The sequence below is a fragment of the Lepisma saccharinum genome, chromosome 25 (genome assembly GCF_977018435.1).
Source record: "Lepisma saccharinum chromosome 25, izLepSacc3.1, whole genome shotgun sequence".
In the NCBI taxonomy this organism is placed as follows: domain Eukaryota; kingdom Metazoa; phylum Arthropoda; class Insecta; order Zygentoma; family Lepismatidae; genus Lepisma; species Lepisma saccharinum.
In genome coordinates, this window is record NC_139253.1 from 59770653 (window position 1) to 59791037 (window position 20385).

Sequence of the window (20385 nt, forward strand, 5' to 3'; positions counted from 1 at the left end):
AATGATGGTAATTTTTGTAATCATTATAATTCATAAATAACTAAACTTTCATAAACAAGAAAGCAGGAAGCAATTCAATAACAAAATTGTGTCTTGAATTTTAGTGATTAAAAAAAGTGTGGGCCTCCTTCAGGTAAGTAAGTTTCTCGTACGGCACGCGTAAGCACATGATTGTGTAGTTGCTGGATTATTACTTTCACATTAGTAATTAATCTGTCTCAAGAGGTGGTGTATTAATGGTTTATATGGTGAAAATACACTAAATTCAAATCAAGTGAAGGAGTAAATATGTATTAAGGGCAAGACGAAGTGGAGAGGATTCAAATGCATTTTGTGAAATGGCTGTGTCTGAAGGTTGATTATCACAAGAAGGAGTACGAAATGTAGAAGAGTTGTCAGTGACGTCATGTTCCTACAGGAATTTATTAAACACGACCGTCAGTGCTTCGAGCTATTACAAACTACTTATAACCTTTAATGTAGGCCGCCACAGTGGGAGACTACGAAGACAACGAAAAATTTTCTACACAGAGAGACCACGAGCCAACGTGTATAGGTTTTCAACTGCAGTGTGAATGCAGAACACAGTGATCGAAATATTAAAAAATGTCGAATCTGACACATTCACAGATTCGTTTGCTGTACTGAAGAAAAATTACTCACATCAACAAATGCATAAATTAATGGAAATGTGTACATTTTATATTTCATTTTCTTTCTTCTATGCATATTATGTACAACATAATTTGGAGATGTATCCTGTGCTGAATCAATAAATAAGAATAATAAAGTTTCAGGCATCTTCGATTGAAGATCCATGCGCAACATCTAAATGTGTACAAGCTTATAAAGCGTTGAACAGTGTAAGTACTTACCTGAAAATATGGACGCAACTGCAGCGATTATGAAAGAGAATATGACCCCCGGGCCGGCTACTTTGTGGGCTACCATGCCAGCTACCAAGTACATGCCTGTGCCAACGCAGCTGCCAATGCCTAGGGAAGTCAAGTCTAAGGTTGTTAAGCATTTCTGAAAGAAAATCGAAGGGAGCATTAGAAAGAATTTTATACTGCAAAACTTAAGGATATTATAAGATAATTTGTTTAGTACTTATAAGGAAAACTTGAGCTGAACACATACATTTATATGTTTTATTTTTTAATATACAAATGTCCGTCCCAAGGTAGAAGTGAGCGGGGATTAAAAGAAAAGAAAGAATGTAAAAATTCTGACTTCACATTTACTGTGTTGAGGTGTTTTATCCTGCCTAGTTGTTTGGATATAATTTTTCAAAGGCGAATTACACTACCATTTTCACTTATGCTGACTTTCTACCCCTTAAAAATGAGGCGTAAACTGATTTCGAGGTGTGGAAGATGTATATATGAGCAAGCGCTTCCTTGTTAGCTTCATTCGTTTGCTTCGCATCTGCGTGTGCGTAACGCTCTTCAACAAAAGTTGATCGTTTTACAGTGTTCTTTCACAGTGGACGTACAGTTCGCCAGTAAAATGCAGTCGTGATAAGATTTTTTATCTATATTTGTAACTATATTATTATTAAAATAATGAAGAAAACGGTGCTTGCATCACGCTTCATCAATTTCAACTCATCCTAATCATCGCGTGCTTCGTCCTCACACACCCATACGTGTGAACGTGGTCTTATAAGGCCCGAGTGAGTGTACATATGTTGTTGGAACCACTATAATTTGATAAATTAGCAAAATAAAATTCATTTTAAAATGTCGAGACCAAGCATGTGATTACAAATACCACCGTGGTTTTTGAAAATTATCATTTATGCAGTTTTCCTGACGAAAAAATGGTTACTATTCTTGTTGGAACCTGGTACCAATATCACCTGTCTAATTTACGTGTTGTAATTTTTAATACAATTGCATCCGTTGTGGGTACCGATCAATATTGCACAAACCGTCCAACCAATCACAATTCTTGTAGGTCACATGATTTCTTCCTGTGTGTAAGCAGCTACGTACCATACCGAATTGAGCAAATAGTTGTGAAATGCGCTTTACGGCGTCAATTGAGAGCGCGTAACTTGGACGTTTCTGTCTCGGCGCAGAGCATTCGGAAGGGGAGGGGGAAAGAGTTCCTCTCGCGGCGGTCGGAAGGGGAGGGGAAAAAGAAGAGTTCCTCTCGCGGCGGAGTTAGGAAGGGGTTAACTGTTGTGCAGTCAGTGCCGTACTTAAGGAGTTTTTGCCCCACTGTGGAATTGAGAAAATAATCACATTTACCCTAATCGCTGACTCTTAATTTTTACTTTGCATACTTTTATGTGTTGTTTGAAGATTTCAGAAATCAAAGCAGGCTTGTGTGGCCTATCATGCCGCAACTGTGTGAAACGAAGCTCTTTGTTGGAACGCTACCAAGCGAAACGCAATAGGTAACAAGCGACAAGAGATACGTATCGCTTGGAATTGAACCCTCAGTAATCAATTCGACCTTTCGCATTGATGCGACTGGGCAAGATACACATGTCGCTTTCGGCTCGGTGCATTAGGTTTTTCGCGCATGAGCGGTGAATTTCTTGCTTTAGATCGAAGTCGCCAGTGTTCATGGGAGTCCGTAAGGGGGGGCAAGGGGGACCCGTGCCCCCTTTGGAAAATGAAAGTCAACCAAAAATTATATATTTCACACATATAATTCCATTTCAGCCACAATAATATGTGTTAATTAATGCACGAACATGATAAATTCAAATGTAAGCAATGTTTTTTTGAAGGAACATTGGGTAAAATGTGGCTTATTTGCTCCCCCTGTAAAAAAAAAATACCTTCCTTGCCCTTCCCTGGAAAAAACCCTGCTGACGTCCATGCCAGTGTTGTCTGTCGATTGTCGCCTGCCACTTGTCGCTTCGATCTGAAGTCTCCTTGAAGGGGTCAGGGGAAGAATTCTGACGGATGCGACAAGCGACAGTGTGCTTCCACATCGACAAGAGACACGGGTCCCTTTTGTCTTGTAGACTAAAACATTCACCGCCCGTGCACGACAAGTGGAGGCATCACGATGCACAACATTGATAAAGTAGCCAGTTTGAGTGACACAACCAAGCGACATGCAATATTTGCAGCTTACCGTGCTGTATCAGTTCGAAACGTTGCAATGATTACCGAGGCTTGTCGCTTGTCGCGTTACGCTTCGGTCTGGAATCTGCTTAAACGGCATAAACGACAGGCGACTAGCGACATGGAGATTTTATACCAAAGCGACAAGCGACATTAGACCATTCAATATAAGGCAAAGCATTCACCGCGCATGCGCGAACAAAAGTACGAAGCGACATGATGCACGGTATTAACAAAACTGGCCAATCAGAGCGACACGCAAGCTACAAGCGACACCTGCATCTTGTCGTGTCGCTTCTGTTCGAAAGGTTCAATTCATTACTGCTGGTTCGCTTCCAAGGGACATGTGTTGGTTGGCGCTTTCTCTCCCTTACAAGGCAAGAAAGCTGCAAACGACAGACGACAAGTGACAGGCGACAAGCGACACGGAGAATTCACACAGAAGCTGCAAGCGGCAAGCGACACTAGCACAGTTAGTCTAAATCCAAACATTCACCGCGCATGAGCTAACAAGAGCACGAGGTGACAGGATGCACGGTATTGAGAAAACGGCCTAATCAGAGCTACACGTGCAGCTTGACCTGTCTTGATACGAAAGGTTGCATTTATTTCTGAATGCTGGTTTGCAAGTTAAGCGTGTCACGTGCCGCTCCCCTCTGAAAGCTACACCAAGCCATTGTTTTATTGAATTCTCCTCAGGAAAGGAAGAGAATGCTTATACAAATACAGTCTCCGTAGATCATTTGCGAAGCCACTCATTATATTTGAAACTCAGCGTGCACTATAATCAACTGAAGCGGCCCTAACAAATTATTCGCTGGAACTTGGATCTCACTTTCCTCATCGTTGTGAAGGGTCACTCGCAATAGAATTGTTACGATTTTATCTCTCTGGTTGAGAACAGAATTTGGAGACTATAGTCGACAAAAAAGTTATTTCTGTTGGAGTTATTAGATTTGGGGAGGAGGGTGGTGCTTCAGATGGCTGTTCCATGTAGACTGTAGATTTGAACAAAAGGAGCAAAGGAAAAGTAACTTATTTAATTTCTTTGTAAAATGAATTAAGTGTTAATTTACCAGAAGTCCAGTACAGCGAAACTATCCAAGTTTATAATGGTGTGAGTCTTAATGGACATTTTAATTAAACCTTTCTTAACAAACTGATTCAATATTGATTAGGGTAGTGGTTCCCTAAGGGTGCGCCGCGGCGCCCTGGGGTGCCGCGAAATGTTCCGGAATTTTAACTGAAATGCCACTTACTTGTTAATCTACACAGGGTTTTAGATATGCTTGTTCCAAACATGTGCTTATTTAGTACTATTTACATAAACAATGTTTCTGAATTTGAAATATGTGCTTATTTTTTAACATAAGGCAAGCAACCTAACAACACTAACTTAGCGTTGCAAGTTTTAGATAGGCCTATGCCTATATTCTGACTTGGGCGCCGCAGAAAACTTTTGAAACTACAAAGTTTGGGATCCCCTGAAATAGGGCATAATTGTAATAAAGAATGATTGACGTATAAACTTGATGTGAATCGTAGAGAAATGTTTGTTTCGCGAATGGAGCGAACAAGAAAATGCTTTATAAATCTCATTCCTTGCAACCACCCAATCACAGTAACTGTTGATCACCTGACCTCTACTTCCACGTCACCCATGAAGCCTGCTGGTGCTTCTTTGCGTCCTAGCACCTGGATCACAAGCATTTCGTTTTCGCGCCTTTCTTACCGGACGCCCGGTCCTTTCTTATTTCGGTAGTTCTTCTCGCAGTCAAGTAGGAGGGGTACGAGTTCCACTTAAAGCCTCCCCGATGGCCCTGTCGACCTCCGTGACGGTGTGGTTATCACAGAGCGCTACGACGTCAGGGGTTCCGGGTGAGAGTCCCGGGTAAGGCACGGGTATTTGTTTGTCCAAATGAGAAAAACTGAAAATTGAGAATAACCGAGAAATGAAAATCTTGATAATATAGTGAAAGACGGGGGATACTTCCGGTTAGGGGTATTCCTTAAAAAAAAATGGCGTATTGGTTGCTTCGTCGCCTTGTAATCAAAGGGTCCCGGGTTCGATACCCGGTGGAGGCACTTTGTGGGTTGGATTCCACTTTAAACTGTAGATCCATTCCCAATAAGCCTTACTGTGCATAAAGCGGACTTAACCAAGCAAAATATGTACTATTTTGCGAATGTGGGAGTTGTTGGAAAGGTTCCCAATATAGCTATTTTGTTCTTTGATTATTGGGCTGGTTTAAATAGAATTAGTGAAGGCAACGAGAGCAAGTGAAATATTCATTCGAGAATTAGACTGCAAGAATCACTAGCAGAGTTGTCTGTTTCCATCCGAATCGTGGCGCGCCAAAAGCAAGTTCCGAGCGACCCAGCTGGCCGCTGGCGCCAAAGTGTCTGGAATCGTCTCAAGCAGACCGACCTGCAGTGAGCACACAGGCAATGAATTCGGTTTCTAGTGAAGTGACACTTATATATATATATACACACAAGACCAGGAACGTGACCGGGGATGGAGGGTTGGGACAAGATATACTTTGTTAAATTTGGACCAAGTTATCTGTTTTTACCATGTATTTAGTAACTCTATAGTCCAACAGCCTTTTGAAGACCAGAGCTTATCAAATGGGTTCTTCGTTGATCGCATTCAGTCCCATCGACGCTGTTATCAGACTTTCTCAATAGGAGCCAGATCGTCCTTATTTAAAAAAAAAAAAAAGTGAAGGGAAAGTGCTCCCCTGTGCAATGCACCACGCCATGAAGGCGTATAGGGAGCGTGGGGTTAGGGCCTCACACTTTCTTGATTACGGCCGAAGGTGGGGGTGATGTGATCAGCACCACGTCCCTTGCCGCCTTTACCCCCAGAGTTTCCTCCAGGTACCCACTTTATACGACGATGGGTGGACGCCGGAGCTGCCTGAACAGGTGGAAAAATTTCCGGTTCTCCCCCGCCTGGAGAACCTTATTAAGTCTTTGAATTATATTAATTGTGTTGTGTCATCACCCAAATTTTGGAGCTCTCATCTAAGTTCGAACCCGGGACCGCAGATAATACGCAGGAGACCTTTTCATGGTAAGAGTATGATAATTACAATGGAATGAGAACCCAGGGGCTAGATATTTGGCACCCTAGTAGTTGGGTGCCCATAATATTTTGACCCCAAAACGGGACATCCCAAGGAGATCAGTGTACCTCCTCCCCTCCTGAAAAATCAGTTAGGCCTAATTATAAATTTATTGTTATAATTAAAGTATTATTATTATTTTATTATTTGAAATATGATCTCTCATTGTCAAAAGCTATTATTTATTATAATCTCGGTGTGACTTACACAGTATTTCTGGTTCCTTCTGATCAACCTTTGATGTTAGCCCTACGCAGAAGTTGTGGAGTGCCAGAAGTATGTATCAGAACAATCAATCTTCTTGAGAGCGGCTTTATTTTTCACCAACCGTTTGTAAATCTCTTCAAAAACCTTACCCCACACATCTGACGCGTGATTTCCCACTTCAGTTTGTGGTTTGTCCCAAGTTCATATTGAAACTGCATATACGTTTCTTGGGCATACTTATGCACTCTCTACAAATAACGGAACACACGCAAAACAATACAACTTTTTTTTTTTTTAGCATGAAATATCTCAACTTTATACTTGGTTTTTAAGTTAACCCCTAGGCTTTTCTAAAACTGTACAAATAGTGTTTTTAAATAATATCGAAGGGACGACCGCGACACGCCTCTCAAACAGGACTGTCTCGTTCAAAACGGGAAACGTCCGTTTCCATGGTGAACAACAAGCACGGCAAACTCTCTAAATAATTGTTTGTTATTATACCTCTAAACATTTAGTTAAAGCAACCACGATGTAGATAATATTTTCGCATTGAGTTTACCAATATATGTACGTAATTGTATCTGGGCTGAAACTCCTTATTATGTAGATGTCACCCTCGTTTGATCCACCTTTTCAAAGCCAGGAGTTGATTCAGCTGTGTGTTGTAGATCTGTGAGAAATATAATGTATCTCCACAATTAAGAATTGAAGGAAACAGTGTGTGCTGCAAAAAATGTCCGTGGCAACGGTTGCTAAGGACGTGAAAAAAGAAGGGCTATTTGAGCTATTTTTGAATTTTCTCGGCCTTTTGTGACGATTTCATGGGGTGTCGTAGTTGGGCATTTCTCGCCTCCGGGGCTTCCTTCATGGAGAACATTTGTGTCAGTGAGTCAGTCAGTGGTGGGATTGGGGCTTTATATATATTGGATAACTCGGCCTTTCATGTACAATTTTCTGAAACTTTGAGTGAAGTTACGAGCTAGGCACATTGTAGCTCTGTTTGTATACTCTGTTCCGAGAGTGACTCGAGAGTGCTCGACCAATTAACGCGTGAGAGGGAACAGGGAAAATGGGAGAAAAAGGAATTTTAAATTCGTCGTTGAAATCTTCAGTGATACTTATTCTAAAGGTAAAAGGTAAATATAATCTACGTGCATTGAATCATGCTGTGAAGGTACACAGGGGTCAAAGGTGGAGCTCTCCCACCGTTGAAAGACCACAAGGTGAATGCAACGCGGTCATGGAAACTCTCCCTTCTGAAGCATGACGTCATATGAGTTGCAGAGGCGGGTCCCGTTCCTCTGTAGGCAGAGAAGAAGTGAATTGGTGTTTGCAAAACAACAATATTTCATGAGCTTTAGAATATTAGGAGGGAACATTTAAGAAAGTCAACATCTTCTAAAGTTCAAAATTTAGCACTAAAATATTTCTCTAGAGCACGGTTTACTTTAGTTAGTCGTTAAACTCACACCTTGGAGTAAAAAGTATTTTGACAATTAGGCTATTATCAGTCCTTCTGATTTTTATCAGCCTGGCGTGCAGCATTTTTCATTGCATTGTATGGGTCATACGTAGATAGCTCGGTGGTCGAGCGTGTTCAGTGGTAAACTGGCGACCTAGGTGCCAATGGATCCGGGTTCGATTCCCTGTGTGAGGTGTAAGGCGTGACGTTTGTGAAGAGTACGAATTCCACGCAGTAAAACCCTGGACCGCATTCTGCAGAATAATGAGGATCTGGAGCCCAGATGCACGGACAGTATAATCCTCTGCGGTTGCGTGTTGGCGCCCTGCATGCTAAGTTGCCCTTCGCAACATCTGTTTTTAACTAGGGTGTACAGACTTGAGTCTTCAGACGACGGCAGTTCTAGTATTTGCCTCGACTGTACGTAATCACTGGCGTAGGCCGAGGGGGGATGGTTGAAGGGGCTACGGTCCACTCCGAAATTTTAAGAAAACCAACATTTTCAAATGAAGGCAGTGAAGAACTGGGAAATGGGGAACCAGAGTGAGTGTTAAATGTGCTGACGTGTCCATAATTTAAATAAATCAATCAAGTATTTTTAAGTTCCGGCCTGCATGAGTCTACCTTTGTAAGTGTAACTCATAATTCATCTTCGTCGTCGCCAATAGTGGCTGAAAAGCGATGTAAATATTAATGAATGCAAACATAAATTCTAGCTCTACGCTGTAGCAATTCTGACCACCTCTCGTACATAAATCAATTTTGTATACTTTTTCTCCATGTCGATGCTTCTCAACAATATCTGGTTAGTAAAGGTAGAATGAGAATGAGAGAAAGGGAGATGTTTCCAGATGTTTCCAGCTTTGGCTGCAAATCGCTTCTCCCATCTCGCTAGAACTCGAGAAAGACCAAACTGTTAAAATTCAAATTTGGAGGCATTACGGGAAATATAACTTTCATTATTGTAGTGGTTGTTTCTACATATTTTATTTTTTGAGGACACATTCCAGGGTGGTCAGGCACCATTGGCACCCCCCGTGCGCAAGACTATGCCCTCACATATCAATTTTCATTTGCTTCATCTGTAGAAGAAAGTATTGACGGTAACCAAAATTAGCGATGTTGTTTGAAAGTGTGTTAATATCGGGTGTGTTGTAGAAGAAAAGAAAGCATTATTTACACTGTTACTCTTCCTTGCACTCGTATTGTGTTTCGTGTGTTAACTGGGACCTCCCCGTTGGTGTAGTGGTAACGTCGTCGCCTTGTAATCAAGGGGTCCCAGGTTCGATAGCGGATGAAGGCATAGGAATATAGTGTTTCGGGTTCCACCTTCAACTGTAGGTCTAGTCCTGATTAGCCACACTGTGCATAAAGTGTACTTAAAACACAAAGTCAATCAATGAATCGTTTGTTTACTGAACGATGCTATTCGAATATGAGCAAAGCGCTTTCGTTACTTACGAAAAATGCTTCTACTTTAACAGAATTATAATCGAACCTTTTTATATCTTTCAGCTATGATTGCTTGGAAAAGTTAAAGGACGTTAGGATTGTAAAATCTCGGTGGACTCATTATCTTAGCACCAAAAATTCTGGGTTGGAATTCCTATGTCAGTTTCGTATCTCTAATGAGGCAAATAGGAAATAATTTGGAAATATGCTCTGCCCCAGGTTTCTCTGCAGCGGCCGAACGAAAGCAAGTCTCTGCGCAATCAGTCAATATGGAGGACTGACTAACGAACGCGTGCGAGGGAACGGGATTGTGGTAAAGGTGAACAACGACCACCCTTTCCAGCAGCGCTCCGCTTACTCACTCTTCCCCTTTCTTGCGCAGCCTTGCTCCATAGATACCCGGGACAGAGTATAGAGAGAATTGGAAGAGACAGCAAACGTGCCATTTTGGTGGCAGAAGTCCTCACTGCATCTACGCACAGTATCGGCAGTTTTAAAAAAAACAATGGCATCTATTTGCGTTGGTAATACATCAAAAGGTGAAGAAAAGCAAATGCTGTTATTCACTTTGTTGATGTCTGGTTAAGTATTTTCCTATCTCGTTGTTGTTAACTTTATCGAAAGAGATTTTTTTTTACTCTGCAAAAGATAAATCGTAATTTTGTCACGCCTTGCATGTATCCTGCAGCTAAATATTGACAACAGTAAAAACGCAACAAAACCAGTGTAACAAAGGACTTTGGCCACGTGTGTAAAAATGAACGTTCCTTTCAACGAAACTCGCACGACTCCACCGCTAACTTTTACTGGCGCCTAAGAGTCTGGACTCTGGAGTTGTTTCGCCCAGACATGTGTGCTGGATCTGCTATGAGAGCTCGAGTTTCGGGTTCACTTCCAAGTGAAAGAGAGTAATGTATACACCCAAGCATCAGTGGCGTGTGCAGGGGGATAGTTATGGTTGGGAACGCAATACCCCCAATTGATTCAAGTTCGCTGCACAATTAACGTGAACTGCAAAGAAAGATGGGGAAATAGTATGACTGCTGTCCACTATCGCAAGTCACGTAGTGGTAACGGTATCACATGTAACGATGCGGCGGTCCGGCGTTCGAGCCTCAGTGGTTCAGTTTCCACTGGATGATATTCATTGCGCGAAATCACACCCACCGTCATGGCCACGATTTCGGCAAACATTTCGGGGTGTTTTTTTAACACACTTGATAGGCATTGCGCCTACAGTATTTGTGGCAGTGACTGAAGGTACGCATATAACGATTACATTCTAAATGCAGTTCTTCTTCATTTTGTTTTAGCCTCGTAAAGATTAACAGACTATCTATCAGACTATCTAAAAAGATGTGTAAGGCCTCACACACTCTTCGATCCCGGCCAATTTGGAGGTGATGTGATCAGCACTACGTTCCTGTCGCCTTTACACCCCAGAGTTTTACCTCTAGTTACCCACCATTTATTTGAGGCTGGATGAGCTCCAGTCGCTTTACGCGGGGACAACGACGGAAACATTTCGACCTTAGATCATCCAAGGGACTCCCGTGTGGCAGACAGGCGCCCTACTGACTAGATTACATTATATTGTGCATAACCATTATTTATTTGGAATCAGCCCCTCCCCCGCGCCCTTAATTAAAATGATATATTGTTAGCACTAGCTTACCCGCGGGGGGGGGGGGGATTCCAGGCCAACCAAATTCTCAACTGTGGACATTTGTATTTAAAAAATGAAAATAAATTGAAATACGTTGCAATGGTCCCTACCAATATTTCTGAATTACTTTTGCTCATACAATGATGAAGGTAACGTACATAGGAGGAAAATTCACGCTGTGGGCCTATCAGTATGTTCCGCCATGAAACTTGTGCCTGTAACAGTGTACAATTGGTTGATAATTATGGTAATTAATGTAGTTATTATAATTACTTGAGAACAGCACATACGAAAACAAAAAATACCATTGATTCAACATTAACATGTAATTTTGAGATCTAGTGAATGATAAAATGTGTGTGAGACTCGTGTAATAATTGGTTCACATGATGGTCATTTTGCAATTATTATATTTGTTATATAAGTTATATGAAAAACAAAAGAAGAAATGATTCATTAAAAAATTGTTCCATGAATTTTAATTTTAATGTTAAAAAGGAAAAAAATGTCTGGGCCTCTGAGGCCCCCTCAGGTATGTTAATTTCTTGTACGCCAGGGGAAGCTAGGGATAAGAAAAACCAAACTTATTCCAGTCTTAACTGTAGTTCTTTTGTAAAACAATGGTTTTATGCTTGCAATCATGTATTATATGGTATTGCTGCAAGGGTTCTTCGCTTTGGTCAGATTCCCATTCAATCAACAATTTGGCTGCCACCTTTCCTCTTCTGTCTTTTACTCCTGAGCTAGAATACAATTCAAATGTAGTCGAAAAAAGGTATAGGCTAGGTGATGTAATTTGAAACTCTTTCATCTTCGATTCCTACAGATCATAAAATTGTAAAGTCACGACTTCAATAACACAAATAATTTTCGTCGGAATAACAGTTTTAAGTAAGGTATAAAAATGGCTACAAATTGGCCGTTGTTCAACTCTAGATATTAGAGAACCAAGTTATATCATTTGATCAGGTAAAAATACAAAATACGTATGTTGATAGGATATACGTATTGTAGAACAAAGTGAAAACTATAAAAACCAGTGAAATTGAAATAAATCTACATTTCTCAAGTAAGCATAAAGGAAAGGAAGAGTAACGCACAATTCTTGCAGTAATGATAAAATATTACTAATTTCGAGAGCTTAACCGTGAAACGATTGCCCCGCCATCGATATGGAGACACACGGGAACGAGTCATACAATTCGACAAAGACTGCTAGGCCTCTATTTTGACGTGAAACAAGCTTCGTAAGTTCTTTTTAACAAACATTGTTTCAATGTGCGCGAGCTACACCTCCGCAGTTCTATTCACTGGGAATGACCTACTAAAAGCGCGAACCCAGAGCCCCCTGGTAGCAGCAGATTTTTTGGCGGATGGAGTGGGGGAGGGTTGCACGTAATATTTCGTTTATACTGTAGGAAAGTTCAAGTCCGTGCTTCTCAAGTAAGACATGGATGCCGAAATATTGAGGACAGCGACAGAGTGCTGAAAACAACTTTTCCCACCCTCTTTTTTTTACTTTTTTTACTAGCGTTTTGGATAAGATTGATTGATTATTTTTTTGTTTCAAGTCCACTTTATGCACAGGAAGGCTAATCGGGTTTTGGATAAAAGTATTTACATTTTGAAGGCATAGTTTCCCTTCCCTTGTAGGAATAATGCGGTGAATTCAGCAGTCCTACATAAAAGTAAAACATTTTACCAGTAGTCTTTAGGTGAGCCTACCTACAAAGATTTAATTTTCCATAATTGTAATTGCTAGTCAGTTAACAAAGCATACACCCTTAATCCACCATCGTGGAATTAACATTTCTTTTCGCATGCATATCTCAAAGTTCGACTACAGAAACACAATTAATTGACTTGGTGTTTTAAGTCCACTTTATTCACAGTCAGGTTAATCGGGACTGGACCTACAGTTAAAATTGGGATCCGAACCTCTAGTGCCTCCACCGGGTATCGAACCCGAGACCCCTTGATTATACAGAAACACAATGACCGAAGATATGGGAATAAATAATATCACCCATGAAACAGCAAAATCAAGTTAAGGTTTTGCAACTGATGTGGAAAACGCTCCGTGCAGACTTGAAGACGCCAATGCAACAGTCTCTTTTCATCTTCCCAGTTATATCGTTTACGTCTCGGAAATCACTCCCGCAAGCCGGCTCTGTGGCTGAATTGTTAGCGTAGCGTGCCACAAAACACACGGTGTCCTAGGTTCGCATGCCGGTTAAAAAACCTGGACATGAAGTTGTGTTTGTTCCAACCCTGTTTCATCATTCATCCTAGCCTTCACATTATATGCGACATTTGCATGAAGACACAACATTTGCTGCTGTTATCTACTTATTGATTTGATTAGTTTACATCTCGCTTCTGTCTCTTTTGGTCACGCGAAGATTAGGGTGAAATCAAACCAGGCAATGACGAACACGCATGGGCGGTTAGCGACACACAGACTGAGTGTGAGTCTAGACGCCAAAGCCCCGTTTCTCTGCAAAATGCACACTCTGTACTAATAGCATTTGTATAGTTTAAAATATCGATACATCTGATTAAAAATATTCATTAAACTTCGTTGTCCTTTAAAACTGCCACTTTCAATATATATTTCGCCATATAACACAAATACCGCAAACGCACTAAAGGAAAACAATAGCCACACTGGACGCGAACCAAGAAACAAGGATGTTGATTTCAGCCTTCAATATCTCTCCACTTGACTTTTAATTGTTGGCATTCAAAATGTTTACATTCTTATTTCGAGGAACAATTGTTTATATTCGAGCAATAAAATTGTACATATTGTTTGTATCACGTGACCTTTGAAAATATGGTCATGATGTAAGAACTTATTTAAGCGCTAGATACTCCTTCGTTCATGAAATTAGCAAGAAAAAGGATTTGACATGTTCTATTCTGCTATTATAACAACGTTAAGACATTTTAATAGTCCATGGTCTTCTTCACTTCTGCTCCTTCAGCTTCTCATTTTTGTGCGGCCCTAGGTATCTAGTACCCACCCCCCGCCCCCCTTCCTTGAGTCCATCGTGTCATACCTAAAAGAGACGTTGTCATTTAGGCGCTTGAAGGAAAGTCATCCCTTACACCCCGCTCCTGTTTGTGGGTAATATTCCCACCCTTTCAGTGGCGTGCCTATAAATGTAGTAAAGGGATGTGAGCATAAGGAGATTATGAGTTATTTCTTACCACTCCTAGATCATGCATTGTTTTCCTAAATTTGACGTTTTCTTAAAAGGAAAGTTGCTCTAAAACCCCTTGTACGAGTAGATAGGCAGCTGTTCCATAACTTTCCAGCTGGCATATCATAACCAAGTGACAGAATTCGGCTCTGTTTAGCGTGAAACACAATACAAGCTGACGTAGTAGTTAGGATAACAGACTGATTCTTCAATATTTTCACGCTCATCTTATCAATTAATCATCTATATAACAGTCACGATGAATAAACTCCGTGGCGAAACTGCCCTTGAATAACAAACGCCTGTTGATTGGTTGACACGTGATCAGAACATCGAATCGCATTGCCGCTGTTATCTGGTTTTCTCGATCGGATCCCACTAATTCACGTAGCTTCCCAACTGGCTTCAAGAGCCAGAAATGTTCGAGCTCCCACCGGTAAATAAATCTGTTATCACGCTAACTTGATTTCTTAGTTTACTTTATGCTAAGATGGGCTAATCAAGACTGGACCTACAGTTTAAAGTTGTATCCGAACCACTGTGTGTCTCCCCCGGGTATCGAACCCGGATCTCCTTGATTACAGGCCGAAGAAATTACCACAACTACATAGGGTTGGCCGTATATGTTAGGCAATAACCGTTCGACTGCTTCAAAGCACTTTGAAAATCGTGGGTTGAGTACGGAAATAATATTGATAAAGCAAACACAGTTACAGTACCTAATCTTTGCAGTAATGAATTACCAGTAAATCTTTTGAACAAACCAAAGAAAAGTTTCGCAAAGATACTCCGTCAGCACTGAAAGATGGGTCAAACGTTTCTTTTGTAGCATTTTGACTATCTATTCCGTCCGCACCACCTGACACAGGTCTTCTTGTACTGCATGTACAATGTAGTTTGGCGAAAGGGAAAAAAAGCACGCAGTTCTTATCGCTTTCTTGCAGGAAGGCAAAGTGACAGAGCAGAAACGTTTTTCATCCTCTTAGCTTCTTATTTCTTACACAAGGCATGATTTTTCCTGCATTTACTTGGGTCTCCCCCATGGCGCAGTTGTAGCGTCGTCGCCTTGTAATGAGAGGTCCCGAGTTCGATACCCAGTGGAGGCACACAGTGGTTTGGATCCCACTTTAAACTGTAGGTCCAGTCCCGATTAGCAGAAAGTGCTATTCAAACACCAAATCAATCAATCCTGCATTTACTTGAAAGGTGAAAACGTATCAGCTGCAAAGGACGGAATTAGCCGAAGAATGATTGAAAGTCGAACTTCAGCTAAGAAAAATAGAGAGAATGAATTTGATGTTTAAGCTTGACCAAGATGAGAAAAATCCACTGGCCCTGTTATTTAATTTTCAACAATAAGGGAGCGGTCGGAGAGTGGTGACGCAATGAGCTCTTTACCATGTGATCCTGCCCCTGCGTTGCCAAAATGTTCAGCATTCTTCAACAGATGGTCGTCACCTTTATTCAGTGCTAAGCATTATCATTATGAACGTCACACACCGAAAGTCAAGATGTAATATTTATCGTTGTTGAAGCTTTTGATAACGAAGGAGTGAAGGAAACTGGCAACACGGCGGTACTCGGGTAAATGCGGAAGAGAGAGGAGAAAACAAATGACTGCCAGTGACGGATCTACATATTTTGGGCCCATGGCAAGCATCACTTAAGGCCCCTTCAATGTAAAATACAGAAGTATGTGAAAGGAAATGTCAAAACCTTTCTGCTATTCCGTTTCTTCAATGTATGTATATATTGTTCGTGCGTGCGGGCCCATGGAAAAATTTGATTTTGTTATTTAGCGTCGCCTACAGAGTGTGTCTAATCGCGACGATGAGGATGAGTGATGATAGGATGAAATTACGGAGTGGATGCAGCAACACTCGCAAAGAACAGCCATGCCCAGCAGAGATGCGAACCCGTTACCACTGGCGTCGTAAACTCTGTGCTAACCACTTCGCACGGAGGTCGGTATATCTCTGGATTTTTTACGGATAGTTTTAAGTCCATTTTTATGCACAGGTAGGCTAAATGAGACTGGACCTAACGTTTTAAAATGAGATCCGAACCACTATGTGCCTCCACCGGGTATCGAACAAGGTATACCTCTGAAGAGGAAGGTGGAATTGGAAAGGTAGAGTTTTGCAAAATCATGGACAGATGAAACTTTTGATAAGTCACTTATGAGAGATGTCTAAAGATAAAACTCAGCTGGGAATGATGGACCAATAACTGTTTCTTAATACATTTCATTCTACATTTGCTCGTTATTTCTTTTAATTTGTCAAGCTTTGGGCTGGGTATGCAGTAGTGTTTAGGTAAGCAAATCATGTTTTGATGGTTCCCAATGTAAATAGTAATTTCGTTCTATCCACGGGATTTTCGTCCCTTGCTCCGCCTGTCTGTTGCAATTATTACTCATTCATTGGACAAACCATTCGTAATATTAATACTATGCAGGTTCTCTCCAAGAACCAAGTACGAAGGTTAACTTTTGCATTCCGAACTCAGTCTCCCTTTGTCTCGGGGGATTTACAATTTCAAATAAGGTATTCTTACTTTTCTTTGATTGTCGTTGTAAATACAAGATTTAGAAAAATAATAAAATAATAATATTACATTTAGAAAAACTGGGAATGAAACGTTCGACCACAGGTGAGTTTCCTAAGTAAACTGTCACAGAAAAACCAACGCTGTTATTCACTACGTTAATTCATAGTTCATAACTTTGCTATCCCGTTGTTGTTAGTTATTGCGAAAGAGAAAAGTATTTCACTCCGCAAAAGGGCAATCATAATTAATCTCTAATAATAATCGTCATGTTATATGTGGCATTAGGTATAATTATGTTGCCCGACCCTGTGGCCGAGTGGTTAGCACATCGCGCTGCGACGCCAAGGGTCCCGGGTTCGAATCCCGGTCAGGTTTGGTTGTTTGTAAATGTCCATTCATCAATTTCATCATTTCATCACTCATCCCCATCTTCGCAAATTAGCCAAGAGGCACAAAACGCGAAGTAAAATAAACTAAATCAATCAAACAGGTTACACCTTGCTTGTAGCCCGAAGCGAAAATTAGATACCAGTCAAAATAATTCTTACGCACTACTCTCGCAGCCAAACCAGTGGGAGAAGGGGAACGACTGTAGATTACGGCAGCAGATAACACCCACTTGCGCAAGCAGTAGAAACACTCTGCCGTTGAAATATCGAATTGGGACGTTAGTACAGTCACTGACACTACTGGTTTGTAATTGTCCAATTGAAAGTCAATGAAATCGTTACAACCCAGAACTGTTCGTGACTGTACAGCTGTCATGATGCAAGAAAGGACAAGTACAAAGCATGTTTTTCTGGGATTCGAAACCTGAAACGTTACCCTTGCGCGCTGCACGTAAATAAAGACAGACTGGAAGTAAAATTTAGATCTGACTTTTTTGTTAATCAGGTTCACCAGAATATGACGAAGAGAAACACTCGTGTTTTAATTCTTAGTTGAAGTTTGTTGTGAAGGAGAGAGTATAAGCAACATATCTTTGGTCTTTGGAAACACTCATGTAGTCTGCAGGTCATGCTAATTTCGTGTTAAAGAAAGGAACATACTAGTATTACATTTTCGGGTTAGTGTACTATTTTTTTTTATTTGTCCCTAAGTAATTTGGAGTTTTCGATTATAATTTGGCTGGTGTGTCTGTAGAGGCTCTCCCCGATGGTGTAGTGGCAACTTCGTTGTCTTGTAATAAAGATGTCCTGTGTTCGATGGAGACACATAGTGTTATGATTCAACTTTAAACTGTAGATCCACCATGACTAGCCTATTTCTACACAAAGTTGATTTATAATAAAAGCTCAAGTCAATTTAAATCACCTGGTTCGTCTAACCTATTATGCACAAAACATCAAGAAAACATAGGACAGCTCTATTATTCAGAAATCCTGGTAACGACGAATTGTCCATCGCCAGAGGTGCCAAGGGGGGCACTTCCTCCCTTTTTTTGCAACTTTTATGCTAAACCTTATATACGAAGGGAAACTAAACTGTCCTTGCCACCTTCCCCCCAGTTTTGGCATCTTTCCCCCCGTTTTGGCACCTTGCACCGCAGTTTTGGCGCCCAATTGCCGCCACTATCCATCACCATTTTCATTCAGTCTGTATTACACAGTGTGATAATAATAAATTGAAATAATGACATCAATAAGCAGAGGCCATTGCCCGCTTCGAACTAACGTAGTTTACTCCTAAAAACAACATAGGATGTACAATAGAATGAAAATGTAATGAAAATAGCGTTGGGCAATTTTCCTACCATTATGTTTGCCGTTGACTGTGCCTTGGAAGTGTCAATCCCAGAATAAAATGCGTAGGACAGCCAGTTATGGATTTTAGATACCAGGTTTCGGTGTATCGAAATACAGGTCACATCGAAGATGCAGAACATATTTGTTTGATGCCAATACTTGGGGGTCTGCTATATTGATATTTCCAGCAGCCGTAATAAGTATCACGTTTCTTACAAGTTGTATTTATATTGCAATCAGACAACGTCCTGCATTTCTGCACTTCTGTGGGTCCAGTTCCGATTAGCTTATCTATGCATAAAGTGGCCTTAAAATACAAACTCAAAACTAAAAATATATGGGGGGTGAACGTGCGTTCGTTTTTTTTTTTTACTAAATTGGGAATCAACGCAAAAGGGATAAGCTTTATGAAAATAATGCAACTTTAGACAAATTAAGTATTACTTCTATTTATACTAAGTAATTTTATGGCACTTTTGTTTGTATTGGGTTAACCGTGACGATCTTATATACTTCTAAACTGTGAATAATGTGAGTAATGTTTTACAAATATATTAGTTTAAGCGTATCCTTCTCTCACTGACATTCGCCAGAATGCACAGTCAAACAGCTAAACCATAGGAAGGGGGAAAGGGGCGTGACTTTTCGTGATAGGCAAACGACGGGTCAATTTTCCATTTCGGCTTATTATAACAAACACGGGCCTGAAATCGCTTTTTATTTAACGTGAAGGGGGACGGACAGTGACCATGTAAGTACTGCATAAAGCATGACGTCCACCGAGACGCGGAGAAACTCAGCAAATGAACACGACAGACCCGTTTCCGGCGTCTCAGTGGGCGATAATCTGTAACATAGCCTGCCAAAATTTTCGTGCTTCGGTTTCGCGCGTTTCACTGTAGTGGGCGTTACACCATTTGATTTAAGTAGAAGCAGACAGCAGATCTGTTGCCGGAAATTTCCATGTTTCGCCGCGTCTCATTGGGCGTCAAGCTTCAGTCTCTTCCTTGTAACGCGATCAGCTAACCCGCGTGGCTGAGCGAGCCGGTTTATGTTTGCAGGCAATACCATTGCAAATAGGAGAACTGAAAGGTCTGCACATGTAAATATGTTGTAGAAATTAATTCCATTCTAAGGTGTTAAAGGCATTGAAAGACATGAACAAAAATGTTAAAAAAAAAAAAAACGCAAGTGGTGCTTGCTCAGTTTCCTTTACCGCACGCTTCTGAAAAAAAGGGGGGTGGGGGATGTTTTCCCAGTGCGTCTCGGTCATCAGTTGTGGCTCTTTCTACACAACTCAATCGCCCTTCTGCTACTCGCTGCCTGTTGGGGCAAAGAATATATACAAACCATAATAATATTAATAGTGATAATAATAAAATCGTCTTTACTAGAGCGGGCGTTTTTCATCCGTTTCTAGCCCGACCCTGTGGCCGAGTGGTTAGCACATCGCGCTGCGACGCCAAGGGTCCCGGGTTCGAATCCCGGTCGGGCTTGGTTGTTTGTGAATGTCCATTCATCAATTTCATCATTTCATCACTCATCCTCCATCTTCGCAAATTAGCCAAGAGGCACAAAACGCGAAGTAAAATAAACTAAATCAACTCAAATCAAATCGAATCATCCGTTTCTATCATAAATATAACAATGAGTCGAAGTGGTTGGTAGATGAGAGCAAATAAATTCAGACGCGCACAAATATTCTCGTAGGGCCTAACGTTAGTGCCTCTACTCTTCAACCTTACAAGATATAAATGAATGTCACCATTATAGAGAGTACTTTATGTTGGTTACCGAAGATACCGAAAATGTAGGTTCTCAGTATATCGATATTTAGAGGTCATATTTTCGAGTACAGATAACGGATATCGATGGTT

General features: G+C 40.9%; 1 protein-coding gene across 2 annotated transcripts in view; it reads right to left on the reverse strand.

The window, feature by feature from the left end:
* Positions 1 to 20385, reverse strand: part of LOC145978836 (solute carrier family 7 member 14-like) — a 782606-nt gene that overhangs the window by 329728 nt on the left and 432493 nt on the right. For both annotated transcript variants that reach the window (XM_083111714.1, XM_083111715.1), the window contains exon 3: positions 876 to 1029. In XM_083111714.1, the coding sequence (XP_082967840.1) occupies positions 876 to 1029 (154 nt within the window). The remainder of the gene's footprint in view (positions 1 to 875; positions 1030 to 20385) is intronic.